The 22416-nt window shown below is 38.5% G+C and overlaps 1 protein-coding gene across 1 annotated transcript in view; it reads right to left on the bottom strand.

The window, feature by feature from the left end:
• The window catches only part of SMG6 (SMG6 nonsense mediated mRNA decay factor), a 147916-nt gene that overhangs the window by 123664 nt on the left and 1836 nt on the right, over positions 1-22416 (bottom strand). The window contains exons 2-8 of the mRNA XM_072429141.1: positions 17337-19008; positions 16054-16243; positions 14130-14240; positions 13946-14052; positions 13782-13860; positions 11928-12038; positions 9309-9497 (exon numbers count right to left, since the gene is read on the bottom strand). Of these exons, the coding sequence (XP_072285242.1) occupies positions 9309-9497; positions 11928-12038; positions 13782-13860; positions 13946-14052; positions 14130-14240; positions 16054-16243; positions 17337-19008 (2459 nt within the window). The remainder of the gene's footprint in view (positions 1-9308; positions 9498-11927; positions 12039-13781; positions 13861-13945; positions 14053-14129; positions 14241-16053; positions 16244-17336; positions 19009-22416) is intronic.

Genomic DNA, 22416 nt, shown 5'->3' with positions numbered 1-22416 from the left:
GATAGAGCAGGGAAGGGTTACAATGGGTTTTTATTGCTGTAAAGCAGAAATTTTCCCTTACTTTACAGTTTGTGATACTAAGCAACAAAACGTAAGAAATAGGTGTCATTGACATACCATTGGAGAAATTTCCACCCATTCCTGCTTCTGACACATTATCCTCTGAAATTAGGTTTCCCACACATTGCATAAAATAAAATGATCATTTATGTCTATGGGTTTTTTAAAAAAGCATTTTAAATAAGTATCACTTTGCTTCACTACCCTGTTGTTCCGTCACACACCAACCAATCACAGACAATTCGATATCACCCTGTACAATGCAGGACCAGAAGGAGATAGATGACGTGTGTGTTACTTCCACCACCCACTAGATTGTAAGCTCTTCGGGGCAAGGTCCTCTCCTTCTCCTGTGTCTGTATCTGTCTGTCATTTGCAACCCCATTTTAACGTACAGTGCTGTGTAATATGTTGGAGCCTTTATAAATTCTGTTTATTAATAATAAAGCAAGTAAAATTATTTTACAGTTCCCCTAGATAATACCTGGACTACAATAAGATTTTTTTTAAACTAAAACAAACCAAACTGATATAGTACACCAACTAAGCATAGGTTATATTTGGATAGTGTCATTTAAACCCACTGACTAATGCGGCCTGTCTCAACCTTTATAATGCAAAATGACATATGAACCTGCTAAAGAATACTTTGCAATAAATGTTCAGTCCTATGCTAGCAAAGTATTTACAGGACAAGCACAGCACTGGAAGGACAAATAAAGCTATAAACAGAAATCCAATTTGCCAATGCCATGACGCATGCTCTGGGTACCATAGAAGCGGACAGCTATTCTGCAGCCACGCCTGCGCTCTGACACCTGCACAATCCTGAATGTACACTAAAGGCACCAAATAAGGGAAGGATTGCACACAGCGGCCCCAGGAAGAAATTGTGTCTTAAGATGAAATTTCAATACTTGAGTTTTGGACGTAAATTTCTGCATCTGCTCTTTCTCAAACCCGAGTCTGTTCTAAGCCTCCGGCACGGAGAGTACAAGGAAGAGAAGCAGCCGAGATGCGAGGATCCCTGTGAATCCAGGATACATCCAACAGAGAGATAGACATAACAGTGGGCAGAAGGGAGGGAGATAGGAAACAAAAATTGAGGACATTCATTTTTATTTTGTTTAATAATCATTTATAGTTACAAAAAAAACATGCAAGGAAGGTAGAATTTTTTTTCCCCACTTCAAACTACATTGCTTTTTGGTAATCTAAAGAAGATGTAAACAAACTTACTACAAGTTTACATGTTAACACAATTTCAAAAGTTTGTTTTGTCCTCTTTAAATCTGTCGCTTTTCTTCATATAATTACAGAACGAACCTAATGGCAGGATCACCAGCAATTTCCTATTACGGTGTGACCACTCTCTCCTAATTGATTCCTGCTCTTTTTAAATGGTCACAGGTCCCCTGGTGGAGATTACATAGACTGTCACACATTGCAAAGCATGGTCCACTGTTATAGCCATTGGGAACATAGAATAAGTGTGTACAGTTGAGCTGACTGCATGTAGACAGGAAGAGTATGTAAGTATAAAGAGAAGAGGGACAAACACACACAAAATAAAATCTACTGCTTAACAAACACTCCCAAGAGGGGTGATGTCCTGTGTCTCCACGGTATTCACTGGTTCCTTCACCAGACCTCAACCACAGGACACAATAATTGGGGCGAGGTCAATTGGAGGGAACCAGAGGGAAAAAGGGAAAGATACAGCCACCCCAAGTCTGCTCATCTTCATGCAATTTGTCTGCAATTGTTGTATTTTATGGTTAAATTTGCAATGCAGTTAAAAAAAAAAGTTAAAGTCTAGTTTACCAGCATATTGATAACCGTATAGAACTGAGCAGGGCACAAACAGTGGAACATGAGCACTCTGGTGTGACACGCTGTGAATAGGCCAGAGCATAGGTATAGTATAGTGCTCTTTCGGTTGTCTTTCTAAAGGGAAACCATATTACCATGTTAAATTTGCAGGTTTAAAATATAATATATAATAATTGGTAATGTGCTTTCACATTTTTACTGATTGGCCCAGTTATCCAATATCTCTATTTAAAGTGAAGCAAGCTGACAAAGCAAATACAATAGGGAGAGAGAAGAGTGAGCAGAGGGGTGACCTTATCATTCTGCTTGCTGCTTTTTCACTATCCCATCAACAAGCTGTGGATAGAGTGAGCACATAGCTGAAAACTGCAGTGCATCCTAGTGTGAAGGCACCATGGTGAGGCAGTAAATGGAAATTTGGCAATTCTTTTGGCAGGTTAGTAAGGAATCACCTGACCCAAAATTGTGTCTTGAGAAGGTAAGGAAAGCACAATCTCTGCCTAAAGCAGCACATGTGTATGTAATAGGCAAATATCCCTCCCCTAATGTGTAGACATAATTAGAAAAAAAAAAATTAAAAAAATCAGAAACAAAAATTAAATTTACATCAAGCTAATCCCATCAACATATACTTCCAGGGGTTACTGCAAAGCACAACAGAGCCCTATAAAGAGAAGATAGCTGTTTGTGAATATAAGTTTATTACCATGAAGAAACCATGTTAATATGTTTCTGATTTTGGGGCCACTGTGAATTCAGAAACAATGTTTTACAAGCGAGACGTATTCCAAATGCTGTCAGTACTGTAAACCAACAAAATGGATGAATGGATCAAAGTATACTTTTTCTTTTAGGTTACTATAGCAGGAATCCATTGACATAAATCGAGATGTAATGTGTGACAACCACTAGTTGGGCCACACTCAGAATAATGGCGAGCACGTTACCGCCATCTACACCACTACTGTCAATGTCACTCACAAAAATTTAAAAAAAAAACCCTCATCTCTGACTTCCTGTCTACTGCTTGGTCACAGAGTAGACAGAATAGCCACATTGTTTTCAAGGGTAACTACATCCCTAAAGCTGTAAGTCATCCTATTGCCATAGTGGAGGCCATAAGAGTGTGAGCAAACAAGTCTGTCACATATGTAATAAGAGTTTTTTTTTTTTTCTTTTAACTGACCCATGAGGTTATTTTACCATTTCTACCTGTATGATTCCAGATCAGGAAATTTCTGACGCTAAACATTTTCCCTTTATGTGCTGCTTCTCATCGGATACTGAGGCTGTCAGCAGATAAAAGTATCTTGTCTGCTGGAGTCATTGCTGTACATATAGAAGATTATGAAGACTATGTCTACAGTAATTGCAGCAAAAAACAACTAAAAAACAGTAAGAAGATGAAAAAATGAAGAAATTTAATGAAGCAAGGTATACTGTATTATACAAACAGTAAAATTAAATAAAACTTAAAAGTAATGACCTATTTTAAAATTTATTAAGTACAGACCTGTTTAAAGTTACAGAGCTGTACAAATGTCTTGTTGGGGCAATTTCCCCTTACTTCCAGTGGAGAAACTGGAGAAAAATATCACTCCAGAACCAAAGGCACGGCAGTGGGTTTCCGCCCAGGGTGCTGCCACCTTTCTTTCTTCTGCCCAGCGACGATCTTCAGCCAGACAATCTTGATTGCCCATGCCTGGATGATGTAACTCATTCGTCCCTGGGACATGCTTGGGAAGACAGGACTGCCAGGTTATTCCCAGCAACCAAGGTAGATTCTGCACATGTGCAGCTCAGATTTTTCACATATTGTCCGGATAAATCAAGCAGGTAAGTCGTGTTATTGCAGAGTGAACATCGCCTATCCCTTACTGCAATAACTACCTGCCAAATTTTTTTTGTAAAGTGGAACTTGTTAATGGAGTTCACTATTTGAGACATACCATTCAATATAAATAATTCTGGTGACCCACTGAGTTCTCTGCACCTTTCATCCTATGTAAACAATGGAGTTCTGCACTACTGCATATGTGCCAGCTTGAAAACAGACCCAGCTCTGATGCAGAACATTAGAAGCCTAACCATTCAAATCCAACACAAGCCTGATTAGTGGTGTATACAGCAAACCATGGCGATGTACATTTTACAGAAGTGTGAGAAGAGGTAGTGAAGAATTCTCTACTGCAGAGGAGACAAAACATGTTTCTTCTGCAATAAAAATAACACTTGTTGATGAAGGCAGCATGGTGACACAGAGGTAGGTGCTCTGGCCTTGGAAGCGTTGAGTGCAGGAGTCCGGGGAGTTTGCAGATTCACCCTGTGTTTGTGTGCGTTTCCCCCAGGTACTCCGGTTTCCTCCCACATTCCAAAAACAAGCAATTAGGTTAATTGGCTAACCCCCAAAAATTGACCTTAGACTAATTAAAGACATATGACTACGGTAGGGACAATAAATTGTAAGCTAGTGACATGACTATGGGCTTTATACAGCACTGGATAATATGATGGTGCTATATAAATATTATGTAATAATAATAATAATAAAAATAATAATAATAATAATAATAATAATGAGTGCACCTCCTCTCGGGACAAGACTAAAAGTAAAGGTAAAACCCTTTTCTAATGGTCACCATAGAGAAAATCAATATCCAATAGGGTACGGATACAGAATAGCAGGTAGGTAATAGGTAGCAAGTACCAGGATGTCCCTGGTTTTAGTGAGATGTGTCTATGGAACTGAAAGCAAATGAAACTCCCAAAAATAAAATAAAGATAGGAGGGAAAAATTTATGATTTGTTACTGGATGTGTTTTTACCTTCATTAACATTATTATACCATGTATTTTTTGTTCATTCCATTTACCATCAATTTCAATGGCTCCAAAGGAATGGGGCAAACAATTTATATCATTGAACATTTACATTGTAGCTTCTGTTCTAGTCTATTAGTACCGGCTTCTATTACTACCCTTGAAGTTGTCAAGTTAGTGACTAAAACACAATCTGACAGGGAATACACTAAAGAGGAAAACCTCTTTAAGAATATATTTAAATATTTATTTAAAAGGCATTAAATAGATATACATTAAGAAAAGTGCTATACAAGCTTTAAAACTCCTCCTAATATAACACAGGATCGATTGCCTGTAGTCCAAGTCTTACTTACATACAATCACTAAATTATGAAAAATGGAAGAGCAGCGTCTTGCTTTACTTTAGGTACATTTTATGAAATTATGTTGACAATAAAAACAAAACACTGACAGGACCAGCTTTAGATTTACAGTAAATCGTGCACAAGCCATTGCTCAGGGTCTACATCTTCTACTGGTCCAATAATACCATAAAGGTGCATGCTTCATCTGTTTTACTTCATGGCTAGCAGTTTCCTGTACTAAAATTTATTATTATTATTATTATTATTAAACAGGATTTATATAGCGCCAACATATTACGCAGCGCTGTACATTAAATAGGAAGAGTTCTAGAAACACACTTGAGTAATAAGTAGAATTATGAAAAGAAAGAGATCTTCTACACAACAGCCAAATATAGGAGGTCAAACCTCACCAGATTCCAGAATTTTCAGAAAACATGCAGAAATAAACCACACAAAAAATAAAAAAAAAATAAAATAAATCACACCTCAGACACAGATGTACTACATTATACAATTTAACAGCCTGCCCAGTTCACGGCATAAATGATGCATCTTACCAAGTATCCAAAGACATGTATAATTTTTCTTATACCTTCCTTGAAAGCAATACAACAGACTAATAGATCTAATTGATTGTACAGAGCAGGACAGTACACTGTTCATCCCAGAATTTTTTCAAGCCAGATGGGAAGAAATTGTAGGTGGGTGGTAGTCCTGTATTGTGACCCAACTCTTCTGTAACCACCCAAAAACAGCTAGGTGGTTACTGAAAAGTGCCGGGTGGTGCGCCCGGCTAAAAGAGCTGGGGGGATCACTGCTGTATTTAAAGTTTTAGCACTTGTGGCCAAGAGTAAGTAATGACAACTTCTGCCATTAAAACTTAAAGCTCCAGACTAATAAATGTTTAGGTCTATTGGTGAACGGATACTAGGATTCATTTAGGCAAAAGATGATACATTCTTGCAACTTTTTATTGCATGCAGAATATATTTTACGTTCTAGTCATTTATCAATATTGGATCTATTTCTTAGAAATGTGAGAAACTACATGCTAAATATCATGAGATCCAAGACCTGATTTGCCCTTCAAACTTTCCAGTAACGTATATTGCACAGTAGACAATACTCCCTCGCATGACAGCACGTAACTTATACCACCTTGCAAGTGGAAAAAAAAAAAAAAAAATCAAGTGTGTGCTTTCTTTATACCTTGTGACTACTTAGAAAATATTCGGCCTAGATTATCTGTGTTTCATCGGTTTACCAGCTGTGCTATGGTCAGGTCAGAAGCAAAAGTAGCAGTTCACATTAAGGTCAATGAGTAGGGGGACAGACATGGCATGGTGGCTGAGAAGGAAGTGGGTATGCACTGGTGAGTCACATCAAGTAGTAAGCATGGTGGAAGTCACGTCGCAGCTCCTGAGATGCTGGGAAAGTGGTTTTCGTGTTTAACCAAACTTACTGCAACATGGCACCTTACTTCCTCCACTCGGCAGTTCCTCTGAAAGCAAACCAGTACACACGCAAAGGGGTTTCTAATGGTCTGGCAACTGTCCACAACTCGATTCACTAGACACACTAATAGATAAACTAAAGCTACATACAAACTATACACATGCTTATGAAGCAGTATGAAATGGTGAAAAAAAAAAAAAAAAAGATCACACCAGTAGATAGGCACAGAAAACGCCAGTTTTAACTAGAAAAAAAATGTATGCATATTAAAAAAAATGTACAGGACAGAGAAAAGTTCTGAACGAGATTGGAGAAGGTATGGGCTCATAACTTCAATACAATAAAAGGGGCCACAGGCTTTCAAGAGACAACTAGCACCACCTAGGGGCCAATTACAAGAACTGACCAGAAAAACACCGGATGAACACAAAAAGAGATAGTAATACACAAGCTGTCACTTTACAGTCAGAAATTAGAATTTATCTTAAAACAGCAAGACTTCATAACTTTTTGCAGATCAAGCTTTAAATCAAGTCTTGGCAGTGACAGGAATAAGCCAGAAACATAGAATCAAATGCGGTGAATCAAATCTAGTATTAGGGAGTAGTGGATAGAGGGAAACTCCCCTGACGTGGATTGCTGGGGGTCACTCTAGAAAGAAAGTGTCTTCTAGCGAGGAAAAAAAAATCCAGTTACAGATAACTAAACATCCTCTCAAATGTTTATTTCACATGTATAGTATTGCAGTTCAACGAAAATCACATCACACAAGAGTCTCTTATAAAAGTGGCTTTGGGGGGGGGGGGGGGGGCACTATTGAGAAGTTATAAATACCCGACTATACAATTTGTGTGAATATAAGACTTTATAGGGTTACTAGGTTCTTGGCCAGACTTCCTATGCACACCTAGTTTTACATGGTTATGGTTATACACAGCAACATTATTTTTTAAAGAAAGAACATTGCAAAAAAATATGCACTGCATAATTATCAAATAAATGAACTGTATATATTTTTTTTTTTTAAATATTTTTAACTATATATTTCTTGGTTGTTTCAACTAATAAGCAATCCATACAAAACATCTGAATAATTACTGACAATGAAAACTTGTTAAAGAAATATAAAAAAGGGAAAGAAAGAAGGAGCTCTGTAATAATTAAGGAGAAACTAAAGTTCCACGTGCGAGGTATCCTAGCTTCACCTGCAGCGCGCCAGTAATGAACAAACACTATTCCAGCTAATCAAGATGCCCACTGATCGACTTCATGAAGAGAAGATGGCAGCACCATGCTAGGGACAGGTGAGTATTGCAGATTTAATTCACACCTAATAAATGTGTTTGTTAAACACAAACAGAGCATATCTTGTTATCTGCAGCTGGTGTTCATCTAAATCTTGTTGCCGGCAAATCTACTTCTCAGCATACATGGGAAAGATGGTGCTATTTACATAAGCAACTCAAGTGCTGACAAATCATGGATTCTTTATTGGTTCACTTTCTGCAGATGCTACAATCAGGACACCGCTTTTATGTGCTCTGACAAATCACCTTTAAATCTCATTTAAACATTTTAGAGAAGAAATATGACATTTCTGCCTACATATTCTGCACCTAAAGAAAAATAATATTACGAACACCCTATGTGGTGCACAGTTTATTATTAATAAACAGGATTTATATAGCGCCAACGTATTATGCAGCGCTGTACATTAAGTAGGGGTTGCAAATACTAAGAAAAGGTTACATTGCTCCCTATTCCCAGAAGCACATGGTACTTAAGATGGCTAAAATGGATAGGTGATGGAGAGTGGAGAAAGTGACTAGATTCTCTTTAACCTTTTTCAGCATAAAAAAAAATCCTACCAGCTCCCCTCGATCCAACAGCATCCTCTAGCGCAGCGGTCCCCAACCTTTTTGGCCCCAGGGACCGGTTTCACGGAAGGAAATTTCTCTGAGGACGGGGGGGGGGCTTGGGGGGTGCACAGAGAGAAAAGAAGACATACTCTGGCGTCTTCTCTTTTCTCTCTGTGCACCTCTGCTGCTTCAAAGCGATCACATGACATCTGACAGCCAATCGAGCTGCATGTCATGTGCTCGCATTGCTTGTACACAGACTCATCTCATACAAACACCGCTGCGGACCACTTCCGGTCCGCGGATGGTGGTTGGGTGCCGCTTCGTTTTCAATAATGGATCATGTACTCGCGGCCCACTGAAAACACCGCCGCGGACCGGTAGTGGGCCGCGGCCCGGTGGTTGGGGACCGCTGCTCTAGCGAACCCCGGCCAGCCTCTGCATTGGCTTCTGAAGGGTTGGTACGCTGGGGAGCCGTGGCTTAGCAGGAAATTTAAAAGCAGATTACATTGTAGTCTGCTTTTAAAACATTGATCACAGTGATAAAGTTATAAAAAATAAATCCAAATAATAAATCTAAAAGTTTATCTATTATTGTACCCTTGTTTGGACAATTTTTTTTTTTTTAGTTTTATTAAAATTCATTATTTTTTATAATTATTTATATTTTAATTTATGATTTGTGTTTCAAACTTATCAAACCTGGGAGTTATTGCCAAGAATTACAGGCCTAAAATATTTGACAACAAATATCCATGCAAAACAATGTACCGCTTTTGACATATTCAGACCGCCAGGGACGTTAAGGACTAACTACCTGTTAAATCTTTGTGACCTGACTTTTATATTCAAATTTCACTGAAACAGACAGCTCTGACCTGTGTGATAAAAACTAAACAAACATAACCCAAACCGAAAAAAAAAAGACTCACTTCACTTGGGCTAAGATTGTCCAAGCCATCACACTTTTGACCGTCCCTGCTCTTGCAGGTTGATGTGGTTGGATGGATCCATATTTCTACTCGAGTGGAATCTTCTGTAGTGTGGCAGAAGGCAGTACTTGGTCCTTGGTTGAATCCCGAATCCACAGCCTTCTTTTGCTTTTGTTCCATCTGCTCAGCCTAAAGTGTAATAGAGACAATCAAACATAATGATTTACCAGATATCTGGAAAGCATTTAACTATTTAAATTTTTAGTTATTCTAAAAGCTCCAGGTCCCCAATGGTGGTGATATTTAAGATTTTGTTACAGTATTTTGTCCAATTAAAGTACAACAGGGAATAATAGGGCAATGTTGAGGGAATACTCATTAATGTTCTGATAACTGTGAAAATAACTGGTTATAACAGGTGTTGGAAAATCTGCACTCTTCTGAGGGAAATATTCCTTCCCATCATAAAAATCACGGTGAAGCCCAGCAGACTGGATGGGATATCTGTTCATTTATAGGTTGCCTCACAATCGTCATGAAAAAATGTTGATACATTTTTACTAATCTTCCAACAGTTCAAGGGAAAACCATGCTGTTTATTTTGGAATATTGTACCTTATTTCATCAGACATTGATGTATGTACATATATCTGGCACACAACTCCAGAAGACTACAGGGGTCAAAATCAGATTTACATATTGGCCCACAGATGATTACCTATAAAACACATGTACCACATAAATCCTTCACCCAAAATGACTAGACTTTATATCAAACATGGCAACGTATTTACAAAACTGTTCAGTATTAATATCTCAACATCCCCAAATGACAACCAGCGGTACTTTTTCAAGCTTCTTGATCTGTCATATTGTGCCAAAATGTGTCATTATCTCACCATTATAATGTTCATGATACGACTAAATAAGAGCTGTTGTATAGAAGTTATCAAACTTGCACGGATCAGACAAAATCATCATAATGTGAACATTACCTTAAACAACTCTTGTCAAGGGATAGATAAAGCAGCAAATGAACAGTATTCCTGAAGGTGATGTGTTGGAGAAATTAACAGGGGGCAGGTGTAAGAATCTGAGCGACTGACTAACTGATATCTAGATGACTTTCCAAGCAGGCCCTGCAGGGTGTTCTTAATATGCAGAAGTTATTAACTACCAAAAGTGGTCCAAACAAGGACAGCCATTGAACCAACAAAAAGGTCATTAGCACCCAAGGCTCACTGATTTGAGTGGGGAGGGCAACCTACCACTGAATATCCAGCAGTCAGAATTAAACAACCACTACACTGGATTCTCAACACATCAATTCCTATATTGTAAGCTTTACTGGGCAGGGTCCATTATTTCCTCCTGTGGTATTGTTTGTACTTACATTGAGGTAATTTGCCATAAACACATCAAATACAAAAAAATGTAATTATACAAAATAAATTTAATTAGATTTGTCAGCATGCTGCAGAGAAGCATTAAAACCAGAATTCAAGGCGATTCCTTGGCTTTAGGTTGGCAAATCTAATTTGGTTTTAACCTCAGCAACCGTGATATATATATTATATATATATATATACATACATATACATACATACACACACATATATACACACACATTATAAATTATGTGGACTTAAAACTTTACAGCGTATTGACTGCCACATATTCCTCCTGAAGTAGCAGACTGTACACGTCGGAAATCTAAATGCTCCAAATGATGATGGACTCGTAAAAAAACTGTAAGAAATGTGTTAATTTAAATTTGTGTGCCACTATATGGTCAGTCAAGGGTGAATAGACCTGGTTTTAGAGGCACATTATTAAGAGGTTCTGTGAGTAAAATCCCATGATATAGGGATTATAGGGAAAAGTATGATATAGTCTTATCTGAGTATGTGGCATTTTTCGTTTATAGGCTGGTCTATGAAATAATTAGAGGTGCAAAATGGGTCTTGTGTGCTGAAATTGTTAGTCTTTTTATAATCACTTTTCACTTCTCAGGGTTTACATCAGAATTTCTTCACAGCTGCACACTTGTTTGTCAACCAAAGCAAGAAACCAGGTAAACTTGAAGTATTGGAGCCCTAAAGGCCTACGGGGACCTGTCAAAGGCCTAGGGGGACCTGTCAAAGGCCTAGGGGGACACCACAGAGACAGCAAAACATGTAAGGGTCTAAAAGGTAAGGGAAGGTGCAGCATTCGACCAATGTTAAACACCCCACCTAAGGAAGGGGGGTATCTTACAAAAAATCAGGAGCTTGTATTAGGAGCGTTTGCAGAAATTAGGAGACACAGGAACCAGGAGGTGATTGCTTCTATGAGACTTTTAAATGCAGATCTTGGGCTTCTTGCAGATATACAGAACCAACTCTTAAGAGTCCTGGAGGATGACTATGTAAAACTTGCATTAAATAAAAGCTACATAATGGTAATAAAATGTGTATTATTTGGTATTTATGAAAGATATTAAATATCTCTGAATAATCCCTTAAGAAACAGTTTAGGTTACAGAATTAAATGTTAAAGTAAAATGTTAGAGATCATTCACTTCCTTAAATAAAAAAATAAAAAAAAGATTTACAGCAACAATAAAATGAAGAATCTTACCTTGCGTTTAGTTTCTTCAAACAAGCTCATAAGACTCTCCTTGGCAGTCAGGATAGGATTGCTGGCAGCCAGGCTACGCATATAGTAATAAACAGCATCCAGTTTCCTCCTCTGTAGCACAGACAAGCAATTCAATTCACATTTGACTTTTTAAACTAAACAATTCCAAGTAGAGGCAGCACAGAAATATGAAATTCACTTTATACATGCACAACGAAAACACACACATTCGCATGTGTCAGTTACACACACATGGTCTGATTTACTAAAGGATTAGATCGCTTTGCAAAGTAAATGTATGTGTGTGTTGTATTAGATGTTGGCTTTAAAATATCCAAACCTGCTATTCCTGAAATTTTTTTTTACATCATTTTGACAACACAGGTTTCCCTGACACGCCAACATTTACTTGGTAAATTGAACAGCATATACTTCTTTAGTAAAATAATCCTATAGTGTTCACACAATTAATATACATGTCAAAAAAATAACTTTTACTAGTTTTATTACTTATGTGTCCCTCATAGATAAGCCACTAAGACCATGTGCCGGCAGACTACCAAGTAGTGAAAATATGAAACTTCAATAAAAGATGCAATTTTCTCCAATGATAAATTTCACCCTTGCCATTTACTAATTAATTGCCAGAATGTCCACGGCCTAAAAAAGCACACACACCGGATTGTAGAAATGGGGTACACATAAGCGTTAAAAGGAGGGCATAGCTTGGTATTGACTTTGGTGGATGCAAAGACCCAATATGCAGCCTGGGTCTGGAATTCGGGGTCTTTACGGAGACATATGGATTGATTCGATGAGGACCCCATTTGCTTGCAGACACTACAGGTCAACTTTAGAAGTATTGCTACCCTAGCTTAACTGATTTATTAAAAAAAAAAACATTTGCCAATTTATACTTATATGAAAGTAAAATTTTCCACCTCCGTCACCCAAAAAAGCTTCTTCTCTGCACATCTAAAATCCTAGCATTCATGTGTTACTTGGGCCTTAAATTTCCTTAAAATTTTCAAGGGTTCGATGTTTACAATGAGCATTTACTGATACTTTTTTTGCTATAGAAAAGTATTGCACCTTTTATCAGTAAAAATGTAGGTATTTTAAACTCTAATGTTTCTGGACAGCTGCACTGTTAATCCCTTCCCTGTAAACCTTCCGGGGCTCTGTGAAGAGCTTCTGCCTGTAAAAAGCATTGGAACTCACTGTGGACACTGATAATGTGCTAGTACTTTAATACACATGTGCATTGGAAGCAGGTATGTCAGAGCTAGTACATATCCCTACTTGCATACTTCATTTAAGTCAGCAAGTCAGTATTGAAGCAGGGAGTATATAAAAGGCTGATGTGGAACTTAGGTGAAAAGTATACGGTAGTGACAGCTGCTGTGGCACTCCTAATAACCACACAATAAAAACTAGTTTAATTACCCCAAACCATCAGGGAGACTCAGGCTTGTCAAATAAACTGACAGCTGATTATAGATTTGCTTTAGATCTCTGACAAAATTTTCAATTATGAATAAACCATTATGTAATGTAAAATTAATTGTAACTCATTTTAGAGAAATGTAAATGTAAAGCTTGTAATGTCATTTAATGTCATCTGCTTGTACTGAAGCAAAACAGATACAGACTAATTGACACAGTCCAATAATAAAGATATCCAACATGAGACCATGCAGGAGATTATAACAAGCAGAAGTAATGATTATAAAGTCTTAGCCATTTTTAGGTCAAGCAAACATCCCAGGGGTGGAGGCAGTGGCTAAAGTTCCTTTACTTTACATTCGTCCTTGCACACTATTAGTTTTGTGGCTATGAAAAGCCTCTGCTTACCGTGTATATGGCTAAGAGGGCCAGCTGGTTATAAGGTCGCCCATTCTTCGGAGCAATGTGTTGTGCTTTTAGGTACCAGCTACAAAGAAAATGTTGAAAAGATTTCTCATAAAGACCAGGTTCTCATAATAAATAAATAAATTAGTATAAAATAAAGACTTTACCTGCGAGCTTTTCCATAGTTACAGGTATCTGCAGCCTGCTCTCTGTAACGTGCAATGTCACCCTGGCAAATCATGGATCGCTGTGCACTAATCAATGCAAACTTCACCTAAACATATAAAAAGAATTTGTTACAAAGTATAAATCATACTGCAAAAAAACATACAATTGAATAACTCAACATACCATTTTGCGAAGGGGTTTGCTGCGGATCGCCATCCCATCCATATAATCCTCTAATTTAAACAGATATGTGGTCTGCAATTTCTGAAGCAAACCATCAAAAAACATTGTACCCTGAAAAGAATATACAAGAACATACCCATGAATGTTAACAAAATAAAGCATAATTTTCCATCTCATTGTAATAAAAAATGTAAAGCATCTACGGTTTGTACAAGCCTTTTTTAGATTGAACTAGGAGCAATAAATTCAAATCAGTGCACTAATTATCAGTTTACTAAAAAGAAACTCACCATGCTTGGATTTGGTCAGTGGGAAGTCCGATGACACAAGCAGATCAATGCAGTAACAACTAAAGCACAGTGATTGATACTTAGTAGGCGTAATGCCAATACAAAAACACAGCTTTTCACAGTAGAAGACCCTAAATCATTTAGGACACTAGACTAAGTTTCCCTTCCATACTGTTTATGTATGAACATTACTGTACAAATTATATCCAAATACAATAGGGAACAAAGTAAGTCCATTCTACTGTAAAACATTGCATTGATATCAACATACAGTATATTGTTTGCTGCACTTTCTAGGATTAAGTGTGCATAATGTGAGAAAAACTTTACCAAACAAATAAAAAATTACTTTATAGTCAATATATGTATTACATAATTGCTCTGGGGGAACAAAACACAAAAAAAAGCCGCAGCAGCACAGCCTAGGTTTGCAAAGTAGCACCTGAACAAACCACAAGACTTCTGGAACAATGTCCTTTGGACAGATAAGATCTAAGCGGAGATATTTGGCCATTTGGCAAAAATCAAACACAGCATATCAGCACAATGTTGTACCAACTGAGTAGCATAGTAGAGAGTTGATGATTTGGATTTGTTTGGCAGCCACTGGACCTGGGCACTCTGCACTCACTGAGCCGACCATGAACTCCTCTGTATACCCAAGAAGCCTAGAGTCAAATGCAAGGCATTCTGTGCAACAGCTAAAGCTTGGCCAAAACTGGGTCAAGCAACAGGATAATGTTCCAAAACACACTAGCAATTCCACAATAGAATAGCTGAAACCAAAAATCAAGGTGTTGCAATGGCCAAGTAAACATCCAAACCTCAACCCAACCAAAATGTGGTGGCAGGACCTTAGAGCTGTGCATGAATGCCCACAACCCTAAAGCTAAAGAAATGTTACAAGTGGGGCATAATTCCTCCACAGTCATACAGAAAATGATTACTTCAAGTTATTGCTGCTAAAAATGGTTTTACAAGTTATAAAGTCATCAGGTATACTTTTCACATAAGGCTCCTTAATTTTGGCTTAATTTTTGTTAAATATCAACATGTGGCATCTGTTGTGTGTTTTTAATGCCTGAAATTAAATGTTAATAATTTTAGAACTTGTAAGGACCAAGAGATTTTATTATGTTTTAATACATTAAACCTTGCAAATGAACAAGGGTGTATTTTCTTGTAACTGCCTTCCTGATTTAGGGTTTAGTTGGGCTTAGTTGGTAGTAAACATTTGATCACTCTTCAGTACGGTGGATCCATTTTTTTGTTTTTCTGCGAGAGTACAAGGCATTTCACTTAAAGAAACTAATCCCTTTATAAATAAGTGCATAAAAGGATATGCAATATATAAGATGATACACAAACCAATTTATCTGGAATGACCTAACTAATAAGAGACCAACTTGTTGATAGCATAGTACAACACACCACTGCTCCAAGGGCTGTGTGTGGCAAGTAATTACATAGGAAAGAAGGGATATAAGAAATAAGCCATCATCCAATAAACAGAAAACAGTACAGGTATCCGAATATTCCATCCATGAGACATAATCCCAAAAAGATGTTTCAAAATGTAAAAAAAAAAAAAAAAGTTTTGTGCAGTCATACGTAGGTTATTTTGATCCGCTCACCTCATCTAACACTTGCAGCAGCTTCTTGCGATATTCCTCACTTTCAGGTGATGGCTCCCTTAAGAAATGACGAAACTTTTCAATGACTTGATAGAAGACATTTTTCCAAAGAAGCTGATCTACATTGTGCTGGTCACAGAACTCAATGTCAGTGAGGAGGCAATGTTCATACAGATGAAGAAGTTCTAACCTGTGGAAAATATCCAAGTGAAATAAATAATTTACATTCTAATAACATTTCCTATAAATCTTTTAAACAAACAATAATTTTGGTATAGTATTAATGATCATGCTCCAATTTTCAGTCAGAAATCAAACTAAATGATAAAACCAAAAAAACCTAATCTAACGCCTCTAAAAAATTAATCTCTCTCATCTCTCCAAGATGAGTAAAAACAAAGTTTAATTTATAAAAGCCAGTTACACAACTGCCTATCAAGCTAGCAGTTAATTTTAACTTGTACTTTCTCCAAGTAGTGAAAAAGAACAGGTTCAGTTAAATTTGCTCGCCCAAACTCTTTTTAACCTCTTTGAGTGAAGTACTGTGCAACAAAATTGGAGTCACAACTTATCAGGGCTTTGTGCTCCTTATGTTCAAAGCAATGACTGGCCCTTACACTCTGACATACCTGGTATTTCCATCTCCTCCAACAGCTGAATGAAGCCAAAGAGGAGCAAACAAAGGCAAGCATATATGTTGAGGAGGGGTTGGAGGACTAAAGTGAACCTGTTCTTTATTCCCAAATGATAAATCACAAATTTGTGAAACTTCTGCACTGGCAGGTTAGGTATGATCATATCCAATGTAAAGAGTGCACTACGGTGAACCTGCACATATCACATCAAATTAAAAAAAAAAAAAAAAATCAAACCAACACATTTGGGTTTGGTTCACACAAGCTTAAAGCTTGTATGAAAACAGTTTGCTGGGGCCAATCAATTGTATGTCAAGGAAAAAAAAAAACACAGATATCCAGCAAATCTCTGCAATAAATGCAATTTCCAGTTTTCTGCATTTTATCAATTTAAAGACAGTGCAAGTACAGAACAATACTAGTTTACTAGTTGTACTGCCAGAAATCAATTCCAAGTCTTTTATTTTATGGAATAAGGGCAATTAGCCCTGTTTTTTTTTCCTAACTATTCAAGTCCACCTACTCATACCATTCATTGTGTGTGGCATGAAATGAAAACAGGGCTAATGCTTTGCAAAAAACTTTACACACACTGTCGTTTTTATAGTGTAGACGTGAATAAGGCCAAAAGACATAAAAGTACATTACCTAAGCAAAGTCATTTTACTAAGTCCCTCTGCACTGATGGTATCACGGGAGAGAAGATTACCAAGTTGTAATTCCTGACTATCTGCCATGCGCAAAATACGACCAAGTTCCTGCTGCTGCATTGTTCTCACATGTTGTTCTACTTCCTCAGCTGTTATCGGGCTTCCAGAATATGATCCAGAGCCATACTGCCCTGGCTGAGCTGGGTATCCTGTCAAAAATGTCCCTGGATAGATACCATTGTTTGGACTCATAGAATATGGCATAGAATAACTACCATAGCCATATGGTGAACGGGCATAATAGTATGGATTATCAGAGTTCTGAAATTTATAGAAAGATGACTGGGGACCAGATTGGTAACTTTCACTCTGAGAAGAAGGAGCAGACTCATCATCCGTATCAAGAAAATGAAGCTGAGGGCTTTGATTTTTAAGAGCAGGCTTTTGGTCAGGATTGTTTGGATCCCAAAGACGACGGTTAGCTCCACCACGTCCTCTGCCACGGACACCTTTAGCAGATGCAATGGGAAGTGGTTTGGTGCTGCTTAGTTCCTGTGTTCCGGCAGTGTTAGATAAATCTGTATTAGCTGGAAGAATAAGAATGCCTCTTCCCTTGCCTTTTGGTTCAGCTGACTTTTCTCTTGGTTCCTTCTTTTCCATATCAGTGTTGCCCTTGTAAGTAGATCTTTCCCCACGTCTTCTGGTCCTATCCTCCTCACTGTTATGGCGATGTATAGATTCTTTTTTGAACTCATAATTGTCTCGGCTGATTGATCTCTTGGAGCTATATACTTTGACTTGATATCCATTATCAGTGGATCCCTGCCTTTTTTTAGCTTTGTTTCTGTTTGGTTTTGGTCCATCTACCCAACCGTTGTAATCATCTTCAAATGAGTCTGTAGATGAGACAGACATCTGTTTCTTTGTACGCATCTTCTCTTTCTTGTCTCCAAATGTCTTCTCTTTCTCTTGACATCTGTTCATCACCTCAGCCAAAACGGCTTCTTCACTGCTATTGTTGCTCCCAGCAGAACTAGTGCTACAGGTCCTTGTGTGAGTTCTTCGCTTGTCTGAATGGGAATATCGCTTGGTCTGTCCAGACTTACACTCCTCTTTTCCTGGTCTTGATAAATACACATCGTCACTGGTCTTGCTTTTTTTCTCTTTATCTGGTCTCTTGTATTTATCATTCCTGCTAGCTTTATTCCCATCCTCTGGAGGAAAATTGTGATTTTTGACAGCATTCTTAGGACTTTCTTCACTTACAATTTTTAGTTGCTCTGTTTTTCTTATAATATCTTCAGTCAAGTCATTAAAAGATTCCTTCACAGGAGCCTGAAGGCGTCTTCCGGGTTGATAAATCTGTCGATCTGGTTTCTTGACTCTCTTGGTGCTTTTTCTATCTTGAACCTCTGCAGTCATTGACTGTAGTCCATCATGCTCCAGATCATCTTCCTCCTGAATGTACTCTCTAGGGGTGGCAGATGGGCTTACCCCATTAACAGTGTCATTGTCATTTGTTTTTGCACTTTGAAAATCCTCAGTGTGATTTATTCCACTCTCTGAGACATCTGTTTTTGGTATATTTCGCAATCTAGACAGACCAGGTTTATAGATCTCAATGTCTGGACGTCTGTGGTCCTTTCTCTGTCGGGGTTCCTTCATAGCCCCTAAATAAATGAAACGAAAGAAAGAGTGATGTAATATCCCCACTAGCTTATATAGCACACATGAAGTACACTTATATACAGCATAAGCATAGTACTAAAATAAGGTTGCCCAAAGTAAAAAAGGGGGGGGTGTAGAGATTCTTTGGTCACAGTTCATACACATATTAGGTTAATATAGCTCCACTTTAATTACAGCAGCACACTTACCCCATCCATAACTTTTTGGGCTCAATTTAAAAATTATTCCCTCTTCAGTTTTCTGATAAAATTTGATTTCTTCCCTGTTTTTTTTCCTATTGTGACAATTGTGTGCTTTTGACAATTGACCACTAGATGGCAGAATGTGTTATTATTCACCACCACCGGTGATTTTTCAGAGAATGCAGATGGGGGTCTGATTTATAAACAAACCTCTTTGAAAGTACTCTTTCAAAACTTTGAAGCAAGCTCATAAAATTCTGCAATCAAAGCTTTTAAAAAAACTAAGTTTTACCTTCTTGTCTAGTTAAAGTGATTTTGTTTCCATCTGTCAACTAATCAAATAGATTTCCTACCACATCCGATTCCTCCAGTGGAGAAGAAAACAGAAATAAGCTGACAGGGCCTGCAGAAGTTTTTTGGGTGAGTCGTTAAAAAAGGCAAGACATGAGAAATTTAGTACCCCAATTCTTTGTGTCGTAGGTGTCCTGTAACTTCTAATGAGGTCAGCTTTCTACCCACCACATGCCCCTTTGCTTTGTTTCAACCTACTAATTACCACCCCATTTTTCCATCATGCTTGTATTATGCCCCAAATGTCCAGTGCCTATGTATTGTGAGCCAGCTTCCTAGTAAAGGGTGTAATCAATTCTAATAGTGTATGCAATGTAGTGTAATAATTTAAGCTTAGCTCACATTAGGACCAGAACTGCAGTGTAAGTACCAAGTAGCTGGCAAGGTGCCGGCCGGTGGGATTTGTGCAGGATTTCTCACTGCAGGTCTGAGCCAGCCTTTAATACAGCAAACCTAAACCTTGGTAAATCAGGGCTCTGCTGTGAGCAACAAAAAATTATCTGACCTGTCAGTGAGAGCTGCAGCAGGTCAGTTCCTGCCAGTATAAGCAAAAGAAACATTGTATATACATCCCAGACTCACTGACACCTCTCTGCAGGAAGCCTAGACTGATGCTGTGTAATTGCACCTAGCTTACCTGGGCGGGAAAGGCCACTAAGGCTGCGTACACAGCGGGGTGCCACTCTGTCGTTGTGCCCCTGCCCTCTCCATGGAGCAGAATTCATGGTATGTGCAAAGCCTGTTCATGCATCTTGGTCTTTTGTCATTGAAAAGCATCGCTCTGCTCTATGAAGATGGAAGGGGGAGAACGAGCAGCACACGGAACCCTGCTGCACTCTCCACCCTTTGTCTTATATTATTCCTTGTCAGTGAATCTGCCAGAACAACAAGTGCTGTACTCATGCCAGATTCTTATCCAGTATCAGCCCTGAAGCAATTATCTGATGAGAATCATCCGACGTGTGTACGTAGCCTAAAGCAAGTGGAAGGAAAATCCTTCTTCGGAGTCGCTGGACTCCCTATTAGAAGGTATTCCCTTAAATCTTGACCTGGTAGTCACTAGAACTTGAGGGTTTTAATCTTGTGATCTCCAGGACAAAGAATCTCCCGAGTGGAAATCAATAAATAATAAATACCAGACAGAGGTTCTGCTCCTTCACCTCTCTGCTTTGAAATTAGGTTTTGGATATATATAGATTTATTTGAAAGCCAGTGGTGCACACAGCCATGGCTACTTTTCTCTACTAGATATAAAATCTAAATGTTCCAGACCAGTGGTCCCCAACCTTTCTGACAGCAGGGCCCAGTAACTCACCATCCAGCACCGGTCCGTAGCCCAGGGGTTGAGGACCACAGGTGTAGGCCATCAGAAGAGACAGCTGGAGGATAACTATAAATCATAGCAAGACTTGTCCCTGAGGTCCCCAGATCCTCATTAATGTGTATGGCAGGCCAAAAACTTTTTCCTCCACTTTGGGATAAGGTATGGGGAGGGAATTTAATGTCTACTTTAAGATCTGAAAAGGGCAGGAAGAGCTAAAACCCAATCAGGTTTTTATTGTTTGCTATCTGCACCCCTCTAAGAAGATTTTTCCTTCATGCTATTAAATGGACCTAACATCCCATTTTTATCATTACATAAAGAGTGGTCTTCCCCTTTATATAAGAACATAAATATTTTTTTTATTACACTTTCTCTTCTCACCTCCTTTAATCTTTACAGAATGAAGGGGAAGCCTCCTGGGGTACTCATGTCACCTCTACCAGGAGGCTGTGCGCTGCTCCTTCTGCGCATGTTTACGATGACATACGAGTCATGAGATGCCTTCCTAACTTGTACACAAATAAGTCAATCCCACACATGTGTAAGGACATCAGCAGGAAGACATCCCACAATCTGTGCAGTGTGAGTTTGGGTGACGTGGAGAACCCAGGAGAGAGAAAAAAAGGGCCCAGCCTGACATTCTGTACAGTGCCGGAAAAAATAGAATACGAGTCCGTGGAGGGCTCAGTTTGTGAGCCTTTAGGACACACAGGAACAGCTTTAGGACACAACAGGAAATGAGAGGAAATCTCACCAAAGCATCGGTCACCAACCGGTGGTCTGTGGTTCAGTCCCCTGTATGGACCCAACCCACCACTCTCCCATCGAAGGCCTAGACCTGCTTGCTAAACATCCTGGGGGGGGACAGTAGCGCAGGGCTGTGGACACAACTTTTGCACTTCTGTCTCCCTGGATGTTTAGCAAGCAGATCTGAGTCTGTGATAAAGAGTGCACGGGTCCTGGTAACATGACATCACTCTGGGGGTGTCATCACAGTTTCTTTCCCTTTGAGTGACACACGGTTTTCCGTACATGCGTGAATCGGACGTCAGTGAATTTAGTGGTCTGTGAGGTTTGAAAGGTTGGCGACCACTTAACATCTCCGAGAGCTATCACCAGAACAGCGTCCTAATAGAGCAGGGGTGTCAAACTCAAATACACAGAGGGCAAAAATTAAAAAACAAAGTCGCGGGCCAACTTTGAAATGTATTGAAAAAATTGAGGAAATGTTTCCTTCTCATTAGATATAAACCCTTTTCATATGCAAACAAAGAGGTTTTGCTTCACATTGAATCTGGAACAAGCTTATAATAGAGAAAGAGGCATACATTTTTTTTTAATTTTATTTAGGAAAAAATCTCATGCCTCTTTCTATTTGTAGTCTTCTGAGGTAAATTTCAATGTTAACCTTTTTGCACAAGCTAACAATAATAATAACAATATTCTTCTATATAAATCCAACCATTCAAGTCCATGCCTTGGAGTAGCAAGGAAAAGTACAGCTGAGGGGGAATGCTGGAATTGCCAGATGC

This window comes from Pyxicephalus adspersus, chromosome 1, assembly GCF_032062135.1.
Source record: "Pyxicephalus adspersus chromosome 1, UCB_Pads_2.0, whole genome shotgun sequence".
In the NCBI taxonomy this organism is placed as follows: domain Eukaryota; kingdom Metazoa; phylum Chordata; class Amphibia; order Anura; family Pyxicephalidae; genus Pyxicephalus; species Pyxicephalus adspersus.
Note: the sequence above shows the minus strand (reverse complement) of the source record. Positions and strands in the feature narration are given on the sequence as shown.